We start from the raw sequence: 20,116 nt of genomic DNA, 5'->3' as shown, positions 1-20,116 counted from the left end.
TTTAAAGGCTCTGGAGAGCTCTTCTAAAAGAATCAAACTCTTATCAAAATACAAAGAAGAAAAAGCAACTGAACACTCCTGGCAGTGAAAAAAAACAATAATCCAGCATTAAGCAGCTTCCGTGTGCTAAACCAAATCATCACGGCTGAGGGTTGTTTGGGTCACACTGGGTTGCAAACCTAGCTAAAGATGTTGGAGGATTCTAGATATGTTGCTTGTTGCCAGTGGACTATTAAAACGTGTTACCTGAGCTCTGCATTTTGTATTATGAATGAAATAAATACCATAGTTTCATTACTCAGCAGCAGCAGGGGCAGTGCTTCCAAAATACCTCAGAAACTGCACTTGTGTTTGAGCAGAATATTTCACTCTGTTACTATTCAAATCCATTTCCAACAGTAACAATGAAAAGATTCTGTTGCTTTCAGTAGGAGCTGGAGCATATTTTCCTATGAGCTACACCAGTCTTACATGTTCTTATCCGCTTCATTCTGATCAGTTGCTGTTTCATTGCCAGTGGAATAGTCACACGTATCTCTAAGGTGCTTTTCGCTATAAGAGCAACAACTGCTAGCTAAAACTTGATATGTTTGGGAGATAAAATGAATGACAAACCGTTTCAGAGTCTTCACAAACTTGTTTGATGAATGGAAAAGGTGCTTCAAGCTTCTGGAAACTGATTGCTTGCGACCAGCATTCTGTAGTTTAGAGCTTTCTAAAATGGAAAATAAAAAGCAAAACAAACCCAGCGCTTTAGTTCCAGTTAGTGTCTCATAAAGAGCCTTTGTCTGTTGAACCACAACACTAAATTTCAGTCAGGGCCCACCGTATTCCCTTCAAAAGACGACATTTAGAAACATGCTCAAATACAACCTTTTGCTTATATTTTCAGTATCTCAGTGATATGTAACAATAAGTAAGTTTCTTACTTGCAGCAAACTTGGACTTGGTAAAAATGTAGCTTGAACCAGAACTGCATACTCTTAATGTTCAGAAGGGATATGAATTCTGCAAGTGGTCTCAAAAAGCCAGGAAGATATTCGAGCTATCAGTCAGCATTTTAGGGTTTTGTAATTCCTTAGTTTCTGTCCATATATAACTTAAGCTTCTAAGACCTGAATAACTGGCCGTCGGTAATACCACATCATCACAGTGACTTGAGTGAGAGCTTTAAGGAAACAACTCATCTTTCTCTATATCACATTAAATGCATGTGCTTTTGCTTGGATATTTCCCCCCCCCCATCACAACAGCTTCCACTCACCTGTATTGTTTCAGAGCTTTCACAGTTATATTTGCTCCCTAGTCATCTGGAATCCAAGGAAGAGGTGTTTAGCTCATTTGCTCACTTCTTGTAAAGCTGAGACCTACTGTGTGCCTGCAAGGATCTCTGGACCAGCTCTCTCAACATAAGAATTTTATAAAGTCAAATCTTTTGCCTAATATTGTAAAAAATGTGGTTAAATTTTTATACATTGTGTTACTTTTCACTTTGACGAATTTAACTGAATGTTTTACATTCTCTCACGCATGGCCTGAGTTTCCTTGTAAGCCAAGGGAAAATCTCCCAGTGGGAACTGGAACTCCCAAGCTCTGTGGAGCAGCCGTGTCCACCTGTGTACCTGTGCCAGATTTTGGAGGGTATGCCAATAGACGGCAGTCAGGAACATGCAGGATTGTGTAATGTAAAATGTATTGTCAGTTGTTGTCCACTTACAGCATTTAAAAGGAATGGGTGCTTAAAACTGTTCGGGATTCTTTCTCATTGTCTTTTGCAATGTCCCTGCTGTCTAATGCTGTTTTAAGAGAAACAGAGGAAACATTTGATTTGAAATAGGAATTAATTCTTCAGATATTTACTGTAATCTGAAAAGAAAGACAAAAGAAAATGAAACCGTTTTCCAGGATCTGACTTGATTTGGATGAAGCACAGATACCCATCCAGCCTGAAGTGTGAAACGTGTTGAGGGACACCCTTCTCCAGTGGGGAAAAAATACATCTCATGAGGAACCATTTGCTGAAAGCTGCTAATCAGTCTGCTTAGGTGCTTTCAGAGTAACATATTTCCCACTTATCTTCAGTGCAGAATAGGAGGTGTCTGTCTGTGTCTCCCGAGTGAGTTCTAAGTTTGAACATTTAAAGAACATCTAAATGTGCTATTGTCAAAACCCCATCTGTGGAAGTGCTCAACATATTTTAAATGATGAATAAATTCGCACTGTAATTTGCACATTGAAAACCACAGAAAGAAGACACATTGTTAGCAATAATTACCACTTTGCTGAACAGTAAGTACAAAGAGAACAAGGTTCTATTGGGGGTGAAATCACGCACGATGTATGAGACTTATTAGATCATCAAATCCATTGTGTTTCCAGTGCGAACTTGTTCTCCGTGGCATATTCTCCACTGCGCTGTTCAGTTTAGGTTTAACAGACTCATCCAAAGCCATGACTGCTCCTTTGATGCAACTGATCTTTGCTTTCTTTTCCTTTAGAAAAAATCCATTTGTTTTTCTATCCATATCTCCTGAGATAATTTCTATTTTACTGTGACCTTTTTTCAGTATATCACAGTAATGGAAACCAAATGGTACATGAGACCTCCTGTCTTGCTGCTTCCTTCTTCCAAGGTTAAGACCAATTTAGGAACATAAATTTCATTCTCATTATGCAGTTTTTATTTTCTTCTCTATTGCCTCTATGTCTATGGAGGGACTGGAGGAGGAAATTGCTGAAGGCAAAGCAACATAATTCTGTATAAAGCACCCAGAGAGTGTAGCATTAAAGTAAGAGGGCGCATTACAAGTGAAATATATGTTATTGGGCTATTCAGTGGTTTGGGTTCAGTCCACAGCTTTGCAGAAGCCAACAGCAAAAGAAATAGTGTAAAACTAGATGGAGACTGTAAACTCCTACATTGCTATTTGCTTGTTTTACAGTATAGGCTGTCTAGAAGCCAAAAACCGTGGAGCTGAGATTAGGAGATAATTTGGATCTACAGGAAATAGAACTTTGTCTGTTGTTTAATTAACTAATAAATAACATAGAATAACCTTTATAGAAATGCACCAGTAACAACATTAATAAATGATACAGCGATAGAGCTTGTAGATAGATCTTTTAATAGATGCTCAGGAGTGAATAGATAGTGGCTGAAACTGGAGAATTTCCAGTGATTAGATTTAGATCAGAAGCATTCAAAGCTGGAGTAAAACAGGCAATTAACTACAACATTAGCAGGTTTTCTCTTTCAGGTAGAAAATAGAAATGCTTCTTTGCAGTTCACTTCAATACAGGAGATACTTATAAGAACATAAGTCGGCTGTGCAAGAGTAAGAACGACGTTGCATGCTCAGGCTGCCAGCATGCATCTGGGATCTCTGCTCTAGAGGAATGTCTGTTATGCCGTGCCATTTCTCTGAGGAGGAAGATCATCTGGAATTCTTTGTCCTATCACTAGACAAGCGGGTGCCTCTCCTCAAGTGGGGCAGATGTGAAGTGTATGGAAATGGAATTACCTCAGTGCAAAATCATCTGAGATCTCAGCCCCACAAATCAGAGGGCATGTGGAACAGCTAAATATCATTTAGGGTGACCCTGAATAAGGAAATAAATTAGCACAAGATGAGCTAGATCCCACTGAAATCCTAGTGGAGGGCATAAAATGGGGTTTAGAGTTTTCACTAATTGTGTAACCTTATGAAAATACATCCAATAGCTGGAAACTTCCAGATGAATTCAAACTCAATTTAACGCTGCACATTTTTAGCAGTGCAGACAACTGACACTGGGATAATACGCATGGAGACATAATTCCACACAGAAGTTAAAGGCATAAATAGTGGCCAGACACCTAAATAGCTCGAGACCATGATGGATTCTGTTTTACCTCACCGCAAGGTGAGATGTCTTTCACAAGACAATTCTGTATGTCATGAAGCAGCTCTTAGCATGACAGTCGTATCATTGGGAGGTATATTTTGGATTACAAAATCAAGCACAAGAGCTGAAATCGCACCTTTTTTAATTCCCTACCTGAACTTCCCAGTCTATGGCTTGGTTCTCAAGCCTGATTTTGTCTTTTTTCACAAATAATTGTAAGCTAAACTCTTTAAGTGCCTGGTGGAATCAATGAGCCTTCTCTTTGTTAAATGCAATAAAACTATGTGCCCTGCCTGTGAACCAAATTATGATTAGAACATTTTTATTTCACCTCTAACTTGTCTAGTAAAATACATTTCAACCAAATTTCAGAAGGAAAATATCTGGTAAGCATTTTACTGGAGAGTTGGGTTCCTTTCTTAATGGAGCATCACACAATTACTTAATCTGCTCAGAATTGTTTAGGAAGAATGATCTACAAGAAAATAATACTTAAAAAATACATTTGAAGTGTTGCCAGGACATACAATTGTAGTAACTCAGTTATGATAGTCTGTAGCATGGTATTATGAAGACAAATGGATGACTGTTGTTTGTAATCATCAGGGTTTTCCAGAAGATTAAACATATGAAAGCAAAGCTTCCTAAGTAATTCCCTAGGAGATTTCATCATATCACAGAGCAGGTTCAAAAGCAACAGCTGATCTAATTCCAAAAGCTCTTAAACTCACTGTACATTCCAATGTCTTCTTCCCGGCATTTTTGTAAGCTTGTTTTCTCTAGCCGCTGCAAAGCAAAGCAGAGGGTAAAAGGCAGACTGCAGTGTGAAGCCTGAATGAGCAGACTTGGGCAAGGGATCTGCCTGGAATCTGGGCAATTCACCCCTCCCAGGTCACACTGGAGCTCTAGCACACAGCCTGGCTTCTCCAGCTCCTCTGTGTTCTGAGGCTTTTGCCTATGTTATCCAAGTAATGTCAGATGGTTCACCCTCATTTTTTATCACAATCCCTTGCATTCACCCTCCACTCTCCTTCAACCAGCCTGAACACCATAAGCGTGATACCTTGCAGAGTAATAACTTGGTGCAAAACCAAGGTGCCGGGACATCAGGTTTGAGTCCTATCTCTGTCTTCACTTAGCTTTTATTCATGCAGAGCTGGATTCTGCTCTTATTTATAAGCCACAGCAAATCAGTGGCTGTAAGCAGATTTAGGGATATTCTACAAGCAATGTCCAGCTATTTACATCTCTAAAACAGCTGAAGAAATCAGAGGTTAGAATATTAATGTCTAATCAAAGAAGAGAGAGGTAAAGAGAAGAATGGTAAGGAATGGATAGATGCCTGGGCAGGTCCTCAGCTTGTGTATCACAGCACATCCGTGCCGACTGCTATCCCTGTCAGTCGAATCATGCTAATTCACGTTAATGAAGAATGCATCTCAGGCCTTTCTATTACATGGAGTGAAAGCCATTATTTGGGTTTGTCAGACATATACAGTAGCTTATCTGAGATCCTTGATTAAACTCCTCAGATTTCACTGAGATTCACCAGAATCAAATTTCAGAGTCAAAGTGGTGTCATAATTCTTAATTTTCTGCACACTCTTTGTCTTGATTCTTTACCAAATTCTTTACCAAATACAGGGGATTGACATCTGTCATGTATTTAGGGCAAGTTCCAAAGGCCTTTCTATTATATTACAATCCTGAGTTATCCAAAATATACTACTGTGTAATGCTAGCATTACAAGCAATTATGAGATTTTTATTTGGTTGGAGGCAAGGGCGTTGCTCAGGCTGACTCCCCAGTGTAGCACTGCCACATGTAAGCTCCCACATCCTCCTTCAGACATGCAAGAAAACGTTCTGAGTAAAACAGACTTTCTATATTGTTATTTATTATTTAAGGAAAGGGAGTTAGGAAATCAACAACAGAGTTGTCTGTGCTTTGCTTTGAGACTGGGGTTGATTTCTGGAGCAGTGGAATTTTATAAGAACCAGGCACTGGTGTCAGATTCTCAAAAGAAAGGCTTTTCTGCGTGTTGTTTGTAACTGCTGCTGTTCTGCTATGTCAGTAAAACAATTTATACTGTTTTCTGATATTCCATCACTTTTTCCCTGTTTATGAGGAAGGTGGCCTGAAATACCTGAGATGTGCACTAACTTCAGAAAGGGAAAACTGTACCATGGGAAAAAAGACTCGTTTAATAGCATGAAGAACTATGTAAGAGGTGGAATACATCATCTGTATTTTCAGTAGCAAGGCCACCTGCAAGTGATAATGCTTGTATGGATTTTAATTAGAGAAACAACATTTTCTTGCAGTATCTCCTTTCCCTTTCCAAGCAACACAGCTGAATACTTTAAGTTGCTATGGTTACAGTGGGTTGTTGCAGACTGTGGATCATCATGATAGTGACATATTTGAATGTAAAGAACAAAGGCTGCATCTTTCCGTTTCAGCCAGATGATTTTAGCCCTAAGTATTTCTATGATTTTAAATCACTTGGTGCAGCTTGACATAACAGTCATACTGTGGGAAGAAAAATGAAAACTTCATGGTAGTTCAACTTCTCAGTTTAAAATAAGTTCCTTTGCAATGAAGCAGTATTCCAGTTAGAAGTTTATTCTAAGAAAATAAATAGTACTTTTCAACAACCCGTATAGAACAGGAGTTTTTATATATGCCTTAAAAAGAATGCCAAGCTGTTGTCTTGGCTCGTGAGCTGTTAAAGGCACAGTCTGTTTCTCATGAATGAAGAGCAAAATGCTGGCTGAGATTCGAACTCTCTCCTAGTTTTGATCCATTCTATTTGAAAACTTAGCAATCTTATCTTCCCACTGCATTGTGCAAGTATTTTTCGTTGGCATCACATCCACTGGAGTATTTAGCGTCTTCCATTTGGAGGCAGCCAAGTCCCCGCTTTTGATCCAAACAGTTGTTAAGTCTCAAAAGTATTTCTTTATATGAAAAAATGAGGGAGATCCTTGAAACATTGTGGTGAAATCCTGTGTGAAACTAATTTGTAGGAAAAAACCCCAAACCAAGAGGTGTGTAGCGTACAGAGGGAGAAAGGCTGTGTCTGTGCTTGCGTGCACTGTAGCTTTCGGATGTTTTCATCCAACTAATTTCAAGGGTTAAGAGCAAGATAGTGCACTAAAGTGATTCCAGATGGGCCAATATTAATATCTTTCTTTTCCTGATGAATGAGAAGGTATGACCTAGTTAGAAAACTGCTAAAATTACAGGCGCCGCAGAGGCTTCAGCTGGTGCCCTACCACATAGATATTCATCCTTACCTCTGCAATTATAATGCTGATGAGCTGCTCGAACCTGCTGAAGGAGGCGTTCCAGGGCCTCAGTGTGTCCCCTGTGCCGAGGTTCTCTTCCACTGCAGTCTTTCCAGTCTGTTGAACAAAGGAAATAAACAGAAATGAAACACAAAGGTGCAGGAGAAGGTTTTAAAACATTTTCTTGCCTCTGATACTTCTTGGCTTTAGGGGATTTTTACATCTGGGCATGCAGGAAAAAGTGGCAGTTGTTTGTAAGCTTGCTTTGCCTTGTGCCAGTTGAGTAATTAATCATAATGATTATTAACAAAGAGCTCCCAATCAGCTCCTAGAAGCTCCTCTAGTGACTGACTAGACAATGGCTATTTCTCTTCAGTACATAAGTGGCCTCTGTTGCTGCAGGGTCAGAGCTACTCTCAGCCCATACCGCACTGACACTCTGGGTACCTCACTAAGATCACACTGCTGCTCTTCCGCTTGAGACCCCAGGAGGCTGAGTGACTCTTCCACAGTTATATAGGAAACTGATTGCAGAGCAGCGAAACAGCATCTTCCTACATCCAGAGCTAGCTCTGCAGCCAGAGAAACATGCTCTGAGTGAAATCACTTCTGAAAACCTGCTCTCAGCAGATGCTTGAACAAACGCTGGCGATTCCTGCCCTGGAGCACACGCTCTGCTCAGCACTGCACTCGTGAGGCAAGAAGCTGCGATTTCTGTCCCACATACCTCCAACCTACAAAAGGCTTTGTTTTCACCCATGTGCTGCTTGCTACAATCTCAATCTTCATTTTAAAAAGCAAACAATCTCATCACAAATAGAAGGATGAAGCTGTGTGTATTAGAGAGGAGCTTTGTAATTCCAGACTTGCTTATTTTCATACTTTATTATAAGAAAAAAGCATTGCACTGGTTTCCTGACCCAAAGTAATGGTGGATCAAGGTATTAAGAGATCTGTCTGCAAGGGAGACATGTTTCCATCTTGCTGGCATACAGGCTGTGTATGTATTCACAGCCACCAAGAGTTTGCTCACTCACTAAATATACAGATCTAGTTTCTAGTGCAAGTTTGGAGTCAAGCATTCCTTCCAATAGGCTCACTATGCCAGGGATATAAATATGTATTTGCTGCCATTTAATAGAGCAGCTAGAGTAAGCCCCATGAAAGGGTGGAAAGAGAAGACATTTGCTATCCCGATAGCCTGTGGGCAGTTCTAACAGCTGCAGAGAGGCTCTCTTGCATGTTGTATGCTATTGCAGAGATCAAGGGCTGACTGCATTTATAGCTCTGTGTGGGGATCCCCTGTGAGCAGCCAACCTCAAAGTGCTTTGGTGTCATCAGACTGGTAGAGTTTTGAACAACCTCATGATTCCTCTGTTCCAGAGGTTTCCAAACTTTTTGATACCCCAGACTGCTGACACCCTTAAACACAACATGGAAATCAGACCAGCATCCCTTACTGTCCATCACTCGTGTGCTAGTGAATAAGCCTAGAAATGTTACTGCCTCTGGTGATTTCACAGACCAGCTGCACAACACTGGCCACCACTTTCCAGGCTACTGTGTATGTGGAAGAAATGGGAGGACAGTGGCAAGCATTGACTGTCATGCTACACAGATGAATCTACAAGGATGTCGCTTTGATGCTCCGGGATTGGAATGGATCAGGATTAAGCCCCGAGGCTTTAATTTCCCTTGCATATTCTTCTGGCTGCCGTTACAGACAGCTTTGTAGAGTATTAATGTATTCACATTTAATTTTTAGCTTAAGGCCATGTTTTGTTATGCAACACTGGTGTAATTTCAAGTTGCTGCCTGCTTGCCAAGCACAAGTCTGCTAGTTTTCAAAACCAGTGGTGAAGGCAGTCATGTGGGTAAAGCAGTTCTGCCCCCAGTAACTGCAATGGTAAACAGCATCTTGTCTTTCAAGCTAAAATTCTGATGTTATTATTACTTAATGAAAGCATTCACATTTAAGCTGTGAGGGTCTCTCTTGCTGTGAAGCTTAAGCTACTAAGGATAATTAACGAAAATACCTTTTTCTTGCCAACTATCTATATGCCATGAGGTAAGTCTGCCTAATGCTTCTGTGTTCATCGACAAAGAAAACATACATATGTAACCATGAATAAACATTTATCTTTGCCATAAACTCATAAAAAATCACATATATATCAAATGATGCTCCTGCTTTCCTACAGGGAAATCCAAAAGACTTGTTACCTTTCAGAGAAACACCCCCACAGTGATTATCCCAGGCACTTCAGAGTCCCTGAGACACAAAACATGGGAAGTGAGCTTAATTCTCTGTATAGTTTTTGTGTTAATCCACTGAAATCTGCAGGAGAACTTCCCCTGCATCCCAAGGCTTTGGAACTGGCATGTATGGTCAGATTTCAGGTTAATAACAATGGACAAGAAATAGACAGGGAAGACAATACAATATGTTCAATCAAAAGTGTGTCTCCTACAAAGATACAGCCTTAAATACCACCTGCCTTGCCAGGGGTGCGCAGTGCTTTGGGGATGTTTAGCTGAATAACTTCCAGTTACTGCAGTAGAGTCTGCTTCTCAGCTGCTGTAAATGTTTGGGTTGTGGGGCCCAATCCTGTATAGATATACCTGACTATAGTCAAGGTAATTGCATGTCACTAAGTTATTCAAAAGAACTCTGAAGTAGTGAGGTATCCGTGTAGCCAAGAGCAGAATTTTGTCCCAAGATTGTAACACATTTTTGTTCCCAAACAAAATATTTCTTTAGTCTTGTTCTGGTTTTATTCTGGGATAAACAAGAGCAAAACTGAAGCAAGATGCTTCAATGGTACTGCAAGAGCCTCATTTATCCAACCTTCGCCATTATGAATAGGTACAGCTTGCTTTATTTCTTCACATTAGCATGCAAGGTTATTAAATTGTTATGTTAGCCTAATAAAAACGAGTGCTAATGCAATAAAATGGAAAGTCCCGCTTTACTGCATTATCAATGCAAGGGAAGCTGTCATATGCTAAGCCAGTTTGGCAGTGAACACAAGTCTGGAAGAGCAACCAACAATACAATGTCATTATAATAGATTAAAAATTACAAATGAAAAATCATAGTCCTAATGGAGTCTGAGAAAATCTGCCACAGGTTTGAAAAGAGAGAAAGGCTTTTGGACATGTCTAGACCATTTTAGTACATACAGGCTAGATTCTATCAACATGTGTGTCCACCCTAGAGCGCATTACACACAGGATGCTATAAGAATTGTCCAGTGAATGGGATCTATAATGCTACAAGGCAGAATACAAAATTACATATGAAGTTTGTGTTTTGCTTATACAAGTTCAGGTTCACCTTTTGATCCATTCATGTACTGAGAAATGAGGTTCCATATAGCAGAACTCTATTACGAGAAATGAAGGTTAAAATATTTCTCGTTTTTTCTGAAGTATTAGTGACTAGATGACTATTCTGTCAAAGGACTGGAGAAGAATAGCAGATAAGATGTAAATATACGGAGATGATTATTGTGGTTATTTCTCAAGAGTGGAAGGAGTTAAGTTGTATTTATTTGTTTATTTATTTCACTCCTAGACAGCATTTAAATCATCCACTCTGGAATATTTGCCTTTTTCTGTTATTTGAAGACAGAGCATTTTCACATATCAACATCACTAATCAAACTAGGAGGGCAGACAAACTCAACCTACTTGAAGGAGAAGCATATTCAGGAGTAGATTTGCGTGGAGGCCCCCATCCTCTCATGTTGTATGCTGAAACATGGACATAATACCTCTGGCCCTGCAAAAAAGAACCATACAAAGATAAATAACAGAAATGAAAATGATTGCCATCATCATATGTGTTCCTGGAAAAAGCAGAAGAGAAAGAACTGTTATTTTAGCTGCTGGTCATCAGAGTCAGGTCTAGATCTTCCATGAGCCTTTGATCTGCGCTAAGATTATCCTGTGATCTAGAAAACAGCATCTTTCACTGCAGCCTTTTCTGATCTCCCCTAAGATGACATAAACCAGTTCATGCTGTCTGTCTATTCCTTTGTGACTTTCAGATTATGGATGCCAGACATATGATGTTTAATGACTGGAACTTGTTGCTAGAAGAAAGGCACTCTGCAGTTATTGCCAACAGGCATGGAAGCAAATAATCAGTGCCTTTGTATCCCTGGGGCGGCAGGGGACATTGAGACCTGAATGAGTCCTTTGGCACATACCGTTCTGAGACCTGTGATGGTGCACCTCAAAGACTGAAGATTATCCATAATTATTTCACCAGCCAAAGGAGAAAAGTCTTCTGAACAGCTCCATTCCACTAGGGAACAAATAGCAGGAGAAAATAAAATCAAATACCAGTCCAAGAGAAGATATCGAAGTACTCAAATCACTCACAGGTTAACTTCTCTCCAAGCAGTTTCCCATTCCATGTGGGTACTAAAAGCCATGTTTAACAATAACATTTAACAAAACTTCACACAATAATTAAACTATATTTCTGTGTATGAGAGAGAAAAGCAAAATACTGCTCAAAAGCTTTTCAGGAAAGATTGCTTAAAAATGCACATAATCATGGAATTGTTAGGGTTGGAAGGGACCTCTGGAGATCATCTACTCTAACCTCATGCACTGCAATACAAACTACATTCAGTCAACATTTGCCCTCATTTAAACAATTTCCTTTTAAAGAAAGAAGAGTAGTGGAAAAGAGTAGGTAAAGGATTTGGACCTGCTAATGCCATTTGGCAGTTTATACATCCAAACCGACAAAAAGGGCTGTTTTGCAATTGGATCTGCATAGGTAGGAATGGGCAGAGAATCCTTTTGGCTCCACAGGTCCACAAAGCTTTCATCACCTACCCCTGGCTAATTTGTATAGAAATATCCTCCTTGGACTGGATCCGACACTCAATGGAGTCTCTTCATTGGTTTCAGTGGGTTCTGGCTCTCTTGTCCAAGCCTGATGCTGCTGTGGTCACTGAAATTACAGAGCTCCACAAGGATCTATTATGTTGTATCCACTTTTAAAGGGAATTAAGTGGCACTGGGCTGACACATCCCTCCTAACCTATCGGGCAGCCTAAATTACAATGGGTACCTTCAGAGTGCTCCCATCAACTTGTACAGACAACTCATATAGGAGTAGTCCTGCTGTCAGGACTCTTTCCAATGCTTGCAAAAATGAATGTGGACATAAAATTGCATGAAACAGGCCACAGAAACCTACTAGGGGATTTTAAGAAAGAAATCTATGCAAGTGGGGAACTGATGGCTGCAGGTATAGGGACAGCCTCTTTTTCTTCAATTATACGTTATTAATGACAGGTACCATGATTAGAGTTAGGGTTAATCCTAGAGACATACCTCTGGGATTCAGTAACTTGCACCCTCACACTCAACCTCAGGAAAACCTCTCAAAACCATAGTGAAAATAATCTCTTATTCTACTGTAGACATGGGAAAATTCCATCCATTTTCTGGATTTACACCAAGGAAGAAAATTCAACCCAAAGCTTTCCCTTTAAGATTCACAAAATAGTTTCTAGATACCTTTCTGGTTTTGCATATCTGTTAGTATAAAACTCAATCATTTCGCCTGGATCAGAGGATAAAGGTATTTTAATTTCAGCATGTGGAATTTTCATCTTCTGGCTGCGTCACATTGGTATTTTCACGTTAAAAGAGAAAGGCTTCACAGAATTTTGTGCTCAGTATATACATTTAACTGCCAACACATTTTTCTAAAGCAGCCAAGTATCAATAGCACAACTCATTTTTCCTTTCTCTCCTAATTGCTCCTTTTCTGTGATTGCAGTTTGTGAATGCACAGCATGTTCTGCAACATTTTTCTGTTTGCTGCAATGAAAAGGATATTGGTTTTCTCTATTGTCTTTGAACTTTTACAGTGGGTAGTTTCCTAGTTTTCCAAAGGTTTTAAATACCTAATTCCTGCCACCTTTAGTGGAAGCTATTTCTGTACATTAGTATGAATACGTAGAGAATGTTATGGTACTGTATGGTAGGCTTTTGTTGACAACTTAATTATAGGAATACTTCTAAGTACCTTTGAACTTGATGGCCTGTCAAATTTTCCATTGTAAACCATGATTTTCAGGGTTCATAACTCCACTGTATTAAATCATTGAGGACATTGTATACATGCTGCAAACTTAGACATGTCAGTTTTCCAGAGGGATAAGCTGGAGAAACCCTGTTTGAACTGCTGAACACGTTATCAACAGGCTTGCAGTCACTTCAGATACCATTCTTCTTTTCAAAGAAAGGCTCATGTAAAGCAAAATCATGTCACTCAGGACAGGCTTTGGCAGCAAATCCTGTCTTCCCTGAAGCCTCCAGCATGACTGAGTGTGCTGCTCAGCGTGTGGGGCTAAGGTTGCACTTTAGGCAGCACAAAACAAAAACCAAGGGTGAAATAAGCAGCTTTAAGCGGCTTTTGAGCTTCCCAAAATTTTAGCTGCTCTATGGACTGAAGGCTGCCCAAACATTAAGTGGAAATTCAGATGGTATATTTAAATTTGGGTAGCTTACACAAATAAACATTGCAGCCCTATTCTTGATGTGGGTCTCCTCAAGCCATCCACTTGTATTCTGGCATTCGGAAAGGAGCTCCTAATATTTAGAGTTCTCTGCCTGGAGAGGAATTCACTACCTTAATCTGAACAGGATTGCAATCCTACACGTTTGCCAGCATGTGTACAGCAGGACCATCATGGTACTAGTATTAAGACTAGTAACAGCATGGCAGTTTGTTCTCAGAAATAGTCAAGGACCAGTGAGTTCAGAGAAAGAAGCTGAGTTACCAAGGGGAGAAAAGGCTGACATTGCCTTAAACATCTCAGCTGAGGAAGTGGGTTTTAAAAGAATAAATCACAGCTTTGTCCTTATCTTCTAGGGCAAACTGTTGTCCCAGGTCACATCAGTGGAGCCTCATGTGCAGTACAAACACCCTCATCCACTTGTGGGGTAACACAGCAATCTCCCAGTCTCTTGAAGGACAACTACTTGCTAGGGAAAGGACCTAGTCCTTTCAGGAGGTACTGCAGGGGCTGGGTACCCCTATAAGCTTCCTCACCAGTGAGTCCTTGCTGGCTGCTAGGCTGAGGTTCAACTGTGCTTCTCCTTACACAGCCTTACGCTGTGGTGGCTGAGACCCATCAAACTGAAAACAGGTCTTAGCTGGTGGATCAGGTTATGGTTATCATTAAAACTGAGAATCCCCCTTTTAAAGGACGTTTACCAAACAAAATGGTTTCTACAAAGTTACTCAAAGTTCAGTTTTCAAATAGATGCATTTTAAACCCTCACGTTTGGAAAACTCTTGCCCTCCAGTTTCAATATGAAAAATAAATATTTTTCGAACAGCTGGCTTGGAATAGTGCCTTCTTTTCCCCATTGTTTCAATGTACTACTGAAAACACATTAACAGGATACACTGAAGCATTGCAATTGTTTGACAGAATGTCAGTCTCTGACTCAGGAGATGTGTCTTAAAGAAACTCATAACAAATTTTAGAATTTTTTGCTTACTTTTGATTTTAACAATTTTTTCCCCATGATTTTACTGACAAAAGTGAGAAGACAATTCTATGATATAGTTCTAAAGAAATGCAAATCAACGCAAGGAATTTATAACTGGAGTTTATATCTGCTGTAATACATTGCCAGATTTCAGCTTTCTGCTGTAATGGTTGGCTAAAAATACTACATAATATTATACCATACTCATTGATTGGTTTTTAAACCTTTTAGAAGGATGTGAATACAAGTGTTCCTATTTGATAGATGGGAAAATGAAGGTAAAGAGAGGCAGGGCATTTTGTTCACTCAGCAGGTCCCAAAACAAGGGACAAAATCCTACGACTATTAAATCAGTGTCTCTCACACTTTCTGGCTACATGGGACACATATAGCTCTTCCTGGTACCAGAAAAATGCTACACAACCGTGGTCTTACACTTGTGATTAATCTGGATCAAGAAATCATGTCTATTCAGGAGCAACCCATCATGAAGATTTTGCTGAACCTTTGCCTTATTTCTGGGAGAGACTGCTCTGGTAGGAAACAAAAACTATCAGCCATTTGGGAAACTGAAGTACTTGGGACTTTAAGATAGAACAAAAGGTGAGGTAACCTCAGCACTGGAAAAGTTGAATATAAAAATACTTAAGCATAGAAAGATGAAGAGGGCCCTTTATAAGAGCCCAGGAACAAGAGCTGGTCTTGTAGATTGTACCAACTGTGCTGTAATGAACCTGAAAGCTGTTGGGTGAATTAAGGATGGAGCATGTTCCAGTCCTGTTCTGAACACCCCAAAGGGCTGCTTTGTTGTGAACGCTGAATGTCTTTGCTGTTGCGGCTTTCCATCTGACACTTCATGTTATGTCAGAGCAGGTTTTTTTTGTATGTTTAATATATTGGTGACTATGTGCTTTAATGAAGGTGCCCTGTATTCCAGAGCGGGCAAATGCACGATGTGTTGCTGCGGTCGCCAAGATAAGTAGTAATTTTTAAATAAACAGCAGTATAAACAGTTACATAAAACTCATGTAAATTGCTGGCACATAATTTTAGACTGGCTTAAGTTATGTAACTTACTTGTGGCCAAGTTTTTGGGGTTTTTAATACTCAATTCATGCACTTTGAAATAAAAGGAGAAGTTTATTTTCACCTGTTTCTTTTCCACACGCTATCTCACTGTTATACCGAGCCCACCTTACACAGCTTATCTGAGAGACTGACAGACAGACAGACAAGAGACGAAGTGAAGGCATAAAACAGCTCCTGAGCCTATTGTAGATTCATTCAGGAGTGCACCTTCTCCTGAGTCAAGTTAAAACCTCGAGCAACGGTAGAATTTGTCACTTCTCTTGGCATTTACTTTTGCTTGCACTTAAATTACTCACTGAATTGATGAGTTTAATTAGACTGAAGGACATAAGTTCTGCTGCTAAGTGGATGGGGTCTACAGAATGGTGCGCTGAGCTGGGGCTCTGGGCTTTATTCTTGCTTTTGCTGCTGATCTGGTGTGTGACCTTGGGCAAAGCATTATGCCACTATAGTGCTTAACCCAGACTTAAGCACAAAGATGCTCTCTCCTCCCCTTTCTCCCCATATCCATGGCTAGGCTGAAAGACACTGTGATCTTTGCTTGCATTTCCAGGGGCCTCCAAACAAATAATTGCATTCTTCAATAGTTTCCTTTAAAATGCAAAACTGAAAGGGAACACTGACACACCAGAAACCACTTCATACCGTCTTTTTCTGCCTGTTGATTTTAGGAAATAATGTCAATGGCTTATGTTCATAATGTATTAGCAGCTTCATTTAAGGATATTGAATGCTGCCATTTGGGTGAAAAAGATCAGGGTGAAAGTACCTAAATGAATGTATAACACAAGAAGAGAATTGAACACTAGTGAAAGGCAGGAATCAGTTTCTTGGTGTAGACAGCATCACCAGCTCCGATGGAGAACATTGACCACATACTGCAAACAGCTGCCTGGAACTGCTCTTTCCAGCCTGAATTAAGTAAGGAACCCAATTTTTGCAGATTTGGGTTCAGGCTCTGTTCATGCCTCCCTCATGTTTAGAAATTCTCAAGTCATACCAGCTGTGGGGAGTACTGACAGAGATCCCAGCATAGCGCTTCCATTAGGAAAAGCCAAATGTCTGGCACCGAGGAGTTTGTATTTTTTCCTATGGATTTGTTTTTTTGCATGAAGGGTATAATCCATCCTCAAATGCACGCTAACAGAACATCTGGAATTGGCTGCATTCTGCTCCAGGAGCGTAGACAGCGATAATATGATATGAGCCACAACATTTACAAAGGGAACAGGTGAACTTTCCAGTTGTTTGTTTGTTTAAGGACTCTAACTGGGATTTACTGCAATGCCTAAGGGACTTGGGCATATTGCTGTGCAAACACTGAAGTCAAAACAGTGTAGCCATGGTCTGGAGTAGGCTTTCTAGGTACTACTTGAACTAAAAGCTGAGCTCCTATGTGCTCTAAATACTAATGTTCATTATTTTGGATGTTATCTATTATTTCAGTTATTTCTGTAAACATATTCAAGGCTTTTTGTATTGGGTCAGCAGAAACATCAATAAGGCTGAAGAGGAATGAAAGGAGACACAAACAAGCAGCACTGTGTCCACCTGAAGTAAATAAAGCACTGCTGTGTTTTAGTGTGAGAGCTGCACATGGACTTAAGGGCCTCTCATTACAACAACAGCCAGAACAGCACCAAGAAGAGTACCAAGAACAGCATTCCTAGACTATTCCCTAGAGAGCACATCTTCATTTGAAACTTCTCTGGGTAGAAATCTTCATGATACTTATTTCAGAGAATTGCTTTAATAACCAAATGCTTGATTTGGGGTAAAGCTTCCCAAATAGCTGTGGGTTCCTTTACCTTTTACACCTGCTAATAGTAACCGATGATGTTAAATAACCTTTCTTGTGGCCCTGGTTTTGGACATTCCTTTGACCCAGGCCAGCATACTCAGTTTTATGTCTTGATGTTTATGGGAAGCCTTATGACAGCAGGCTGGGTGCCAAAGACACATCTTTGCTTGATCAGGGTTTCACTAGTTCATCTTCTAGCACAACTACATTATATAAATGATTTATAAGATACCATTTTTTATTGCATTGCAATAAAATTCTCACCAAGGGAAAATAAAAAAAGACTGTTTTTTTCCTCAAGTATTTGATCAGTGTTTTCTAAGCACTAACAATTCTGTATCTGCTTGTAATAAGGTCAAGCTAGTACAGTACAAGAAGGAACTTCTTTCCTTTCTGTAAGTGAAAATGACATTTCTTGCTAACGTTTTATAACAGCTAAGAAAATGTGCCATGTGGGTGTATATTGCTTTCGGTGCGAGCCCATGGTTAAAAAGCTACAGTGGATTATAATAACAGCCAAGATTTGTGTCTCAGCCCTGCAATGACAAACATACCCTGCTCTGGCTGTGAAGAGAAAAGTGGGAGGAAATACATGTTAGAACTGCGAAAAGGGATTGGAGAATAAATGGGATTCTTATGCAAAGGCTTCACATGATAGAAGGGTGTAACAGGCTTGGCTCTGATTCTGCATATTTCCCCTTCCAAGTGAGTACATTTTACTCATGTAATCTGTGTAACCAAATCTGGTGGGAAGCTTATGAACGTAAGGACTACTCATCTGTGTGAAGCATGGGTTAGGCTCAGCTTCTTCCCAAACCAGAATACATTAAAATCTAATTAATAAAGAGCAGTTGGGAAAATGCAAACAGGAAAGTCATCTATCACAATGTACAAGACAAACCAGAACACTGCACAGCACCTAACGAACAAAGCAAATATCTAATGTTAATTCAAGTAATCTGTTTGATGGGATTCCCCTCCTCCTTCCCTGGTCCTACTCTAATATACATTTAAAGAGGGACTTAGCTGCATAGATACCAATTAATCATATTTAAGGCTTTTATTTATTTATAAACTAATCCCTATAGTAACTTAAAGAGCTTTCACCTGTCCCCCGCACTAAGCCTATGTGCTCGAGGCAGAACAGTCTTGATTTTGGGAATTTTTTACTTCATTTATGTAATTTAATTTACTTCATTTATTCATTTAATTTATTGCCAATTAACGCAAACATCCAATCACTTATTCAGAGTGAAAGAAATCATAACCAAACAAAAAGTGAACACCTTTCCACCACCTTTCCCAGGCTCACCTATCCTTTCCCACTCCCACTTTCCCTGGTCTCCACTATGAGGTTGAACTCAGAGATGGGGTTTTTCATTGCATTTAGAGGTAGCCAGGCTGGTTGTGACCAGCACCCAGCATCTCCTGACCTCCTGCTACACCACTGGCCCTTGGCTACTCAAACCTGCTGTATATACCTGACAGAGTACTCAGGTGCTAGCTAAGTGGGTGCTCCTGTGTGAACTCACTGGGTGCTCAGGCATGAGTTAATAAGGTGCTTGTGTGAGCTGCTGGATGTTCATAGTAAATTAAATAGCTGCTCATGCATGAACTCATTGGGTGCTCATGCATAAATTGATTGGGTGTTCATGCATGAACTAATTGGGTGCTCATGCATGAGCACAGAAAACTGTGCAATTTATGCTCAATACATATGTAAAGGCCCAATTCCAAATTTACATTCATTTATCAGTTCTGTGGGTCTGTGACTTCAGACAAAGCAATATGCAGGGGAACCTTGCCACAATCCCTCTGAAGACATTCTGGTTTTAAGTCTCCAGTGAGAGAGCATTCCCAAACCCATGAATCGGAAGATCCACTCGATCAGGAACCTTCTTCAAGACAGAAGCTGGAAGTCTTGAGTTCCAGTCCTGCCACTGACTACAAGAAAGTCACCTCTTCTATGCAATATCTATGAACTGGAAGCTGTAATGCTTAGCCACATGCAAATAATAAAAAAAAAATCCTTATTTTTGGTAAGGTCAAAGCGAATATAAAAGGTAAAGCAATGTCTAGAGTTCAGCAACATCATGATAAAAGTCTTTTTTCTTAGACACCAAAGGCAGACAAAACCAGAGACTCTATGTCTGGGTTTTCTTGTAGCTGTTCATCTGAGCTGCTATTCAAAATCCTTATAAAACACAAAGTAGGAGGAAAGAATGACTGAATTGAGTAGCTGGTGTCTGATCAACTATATGAGTTAGTTACACCATCCCTTAATATGTGATCCATGTTCAAAGGTGGTTTTAAATACACAGCAAACTTGAAAAATAGAAGTTCTTAAGTTTTTTGTTGTCCAACACGTACTACACACATTGACAGGAGCTAGAAATAGAAAGGTTTGTTTTAACATTTATACATTTCTGTACTTGCTAGGCATAAAAATAGAAGTCAAGTTGCACAGTCCTGGTAGCTACCAAAACGTAATGTGCAAATAAAGTGCCCGGGAGACCT

General features: G+C 39.9%; 1 protein-coding gene across 1 annotated transcript in view; it reads right to left on the bottom strand.

Moving 5' to 3' along the window:
- ANKFN1 (ankyrin repeat and fibronectin type III domain containing 1) overlaps positions 1–20,116 on the bottom strand; it is a 78,480-nt gene that overhangs the window by 19,973 nt on the left and 38,391 nt on the right. Inside the window, exons 8-11 of the mRNA XM_065693610.1 lie at positions 11,391–11,488; positions 10,870–10,960; positions 7,186–7,293; positions 616–715 (exon numbers count right to left, since the gene is read on the bottom strand). Of these exons, the coding sequence (XP_065549682.1) occupies positions 616–715; positions 7,186–7,293; positions 10,870–10,960; positions 11,391–11,488 (397 nt within the window). The remainder of the gene's footprint in view (positions 1–615; positions 716–7,185; positions 7,294–10,869; positions 10,961–11,390; positions 11,489–20,116) is intronic.

Source organism: Lathamus discolor, chromosome 13 (genome assembly GCF_037157495.1).
Source record: "Lathamus discolor isolate bLatDis1 chromosome 13, bLatDis1.hap1, whole genome shotgun sequence".
Lineage (NCBI taxonomy): Eukaryota > Metazoa > Chordata > Aves > Psittaciformes > Psittacidae > Lathamus > Lathamus discolor.
This window is presented reverse-complemented; position numbering and strand designations above follow the sequence as displayed.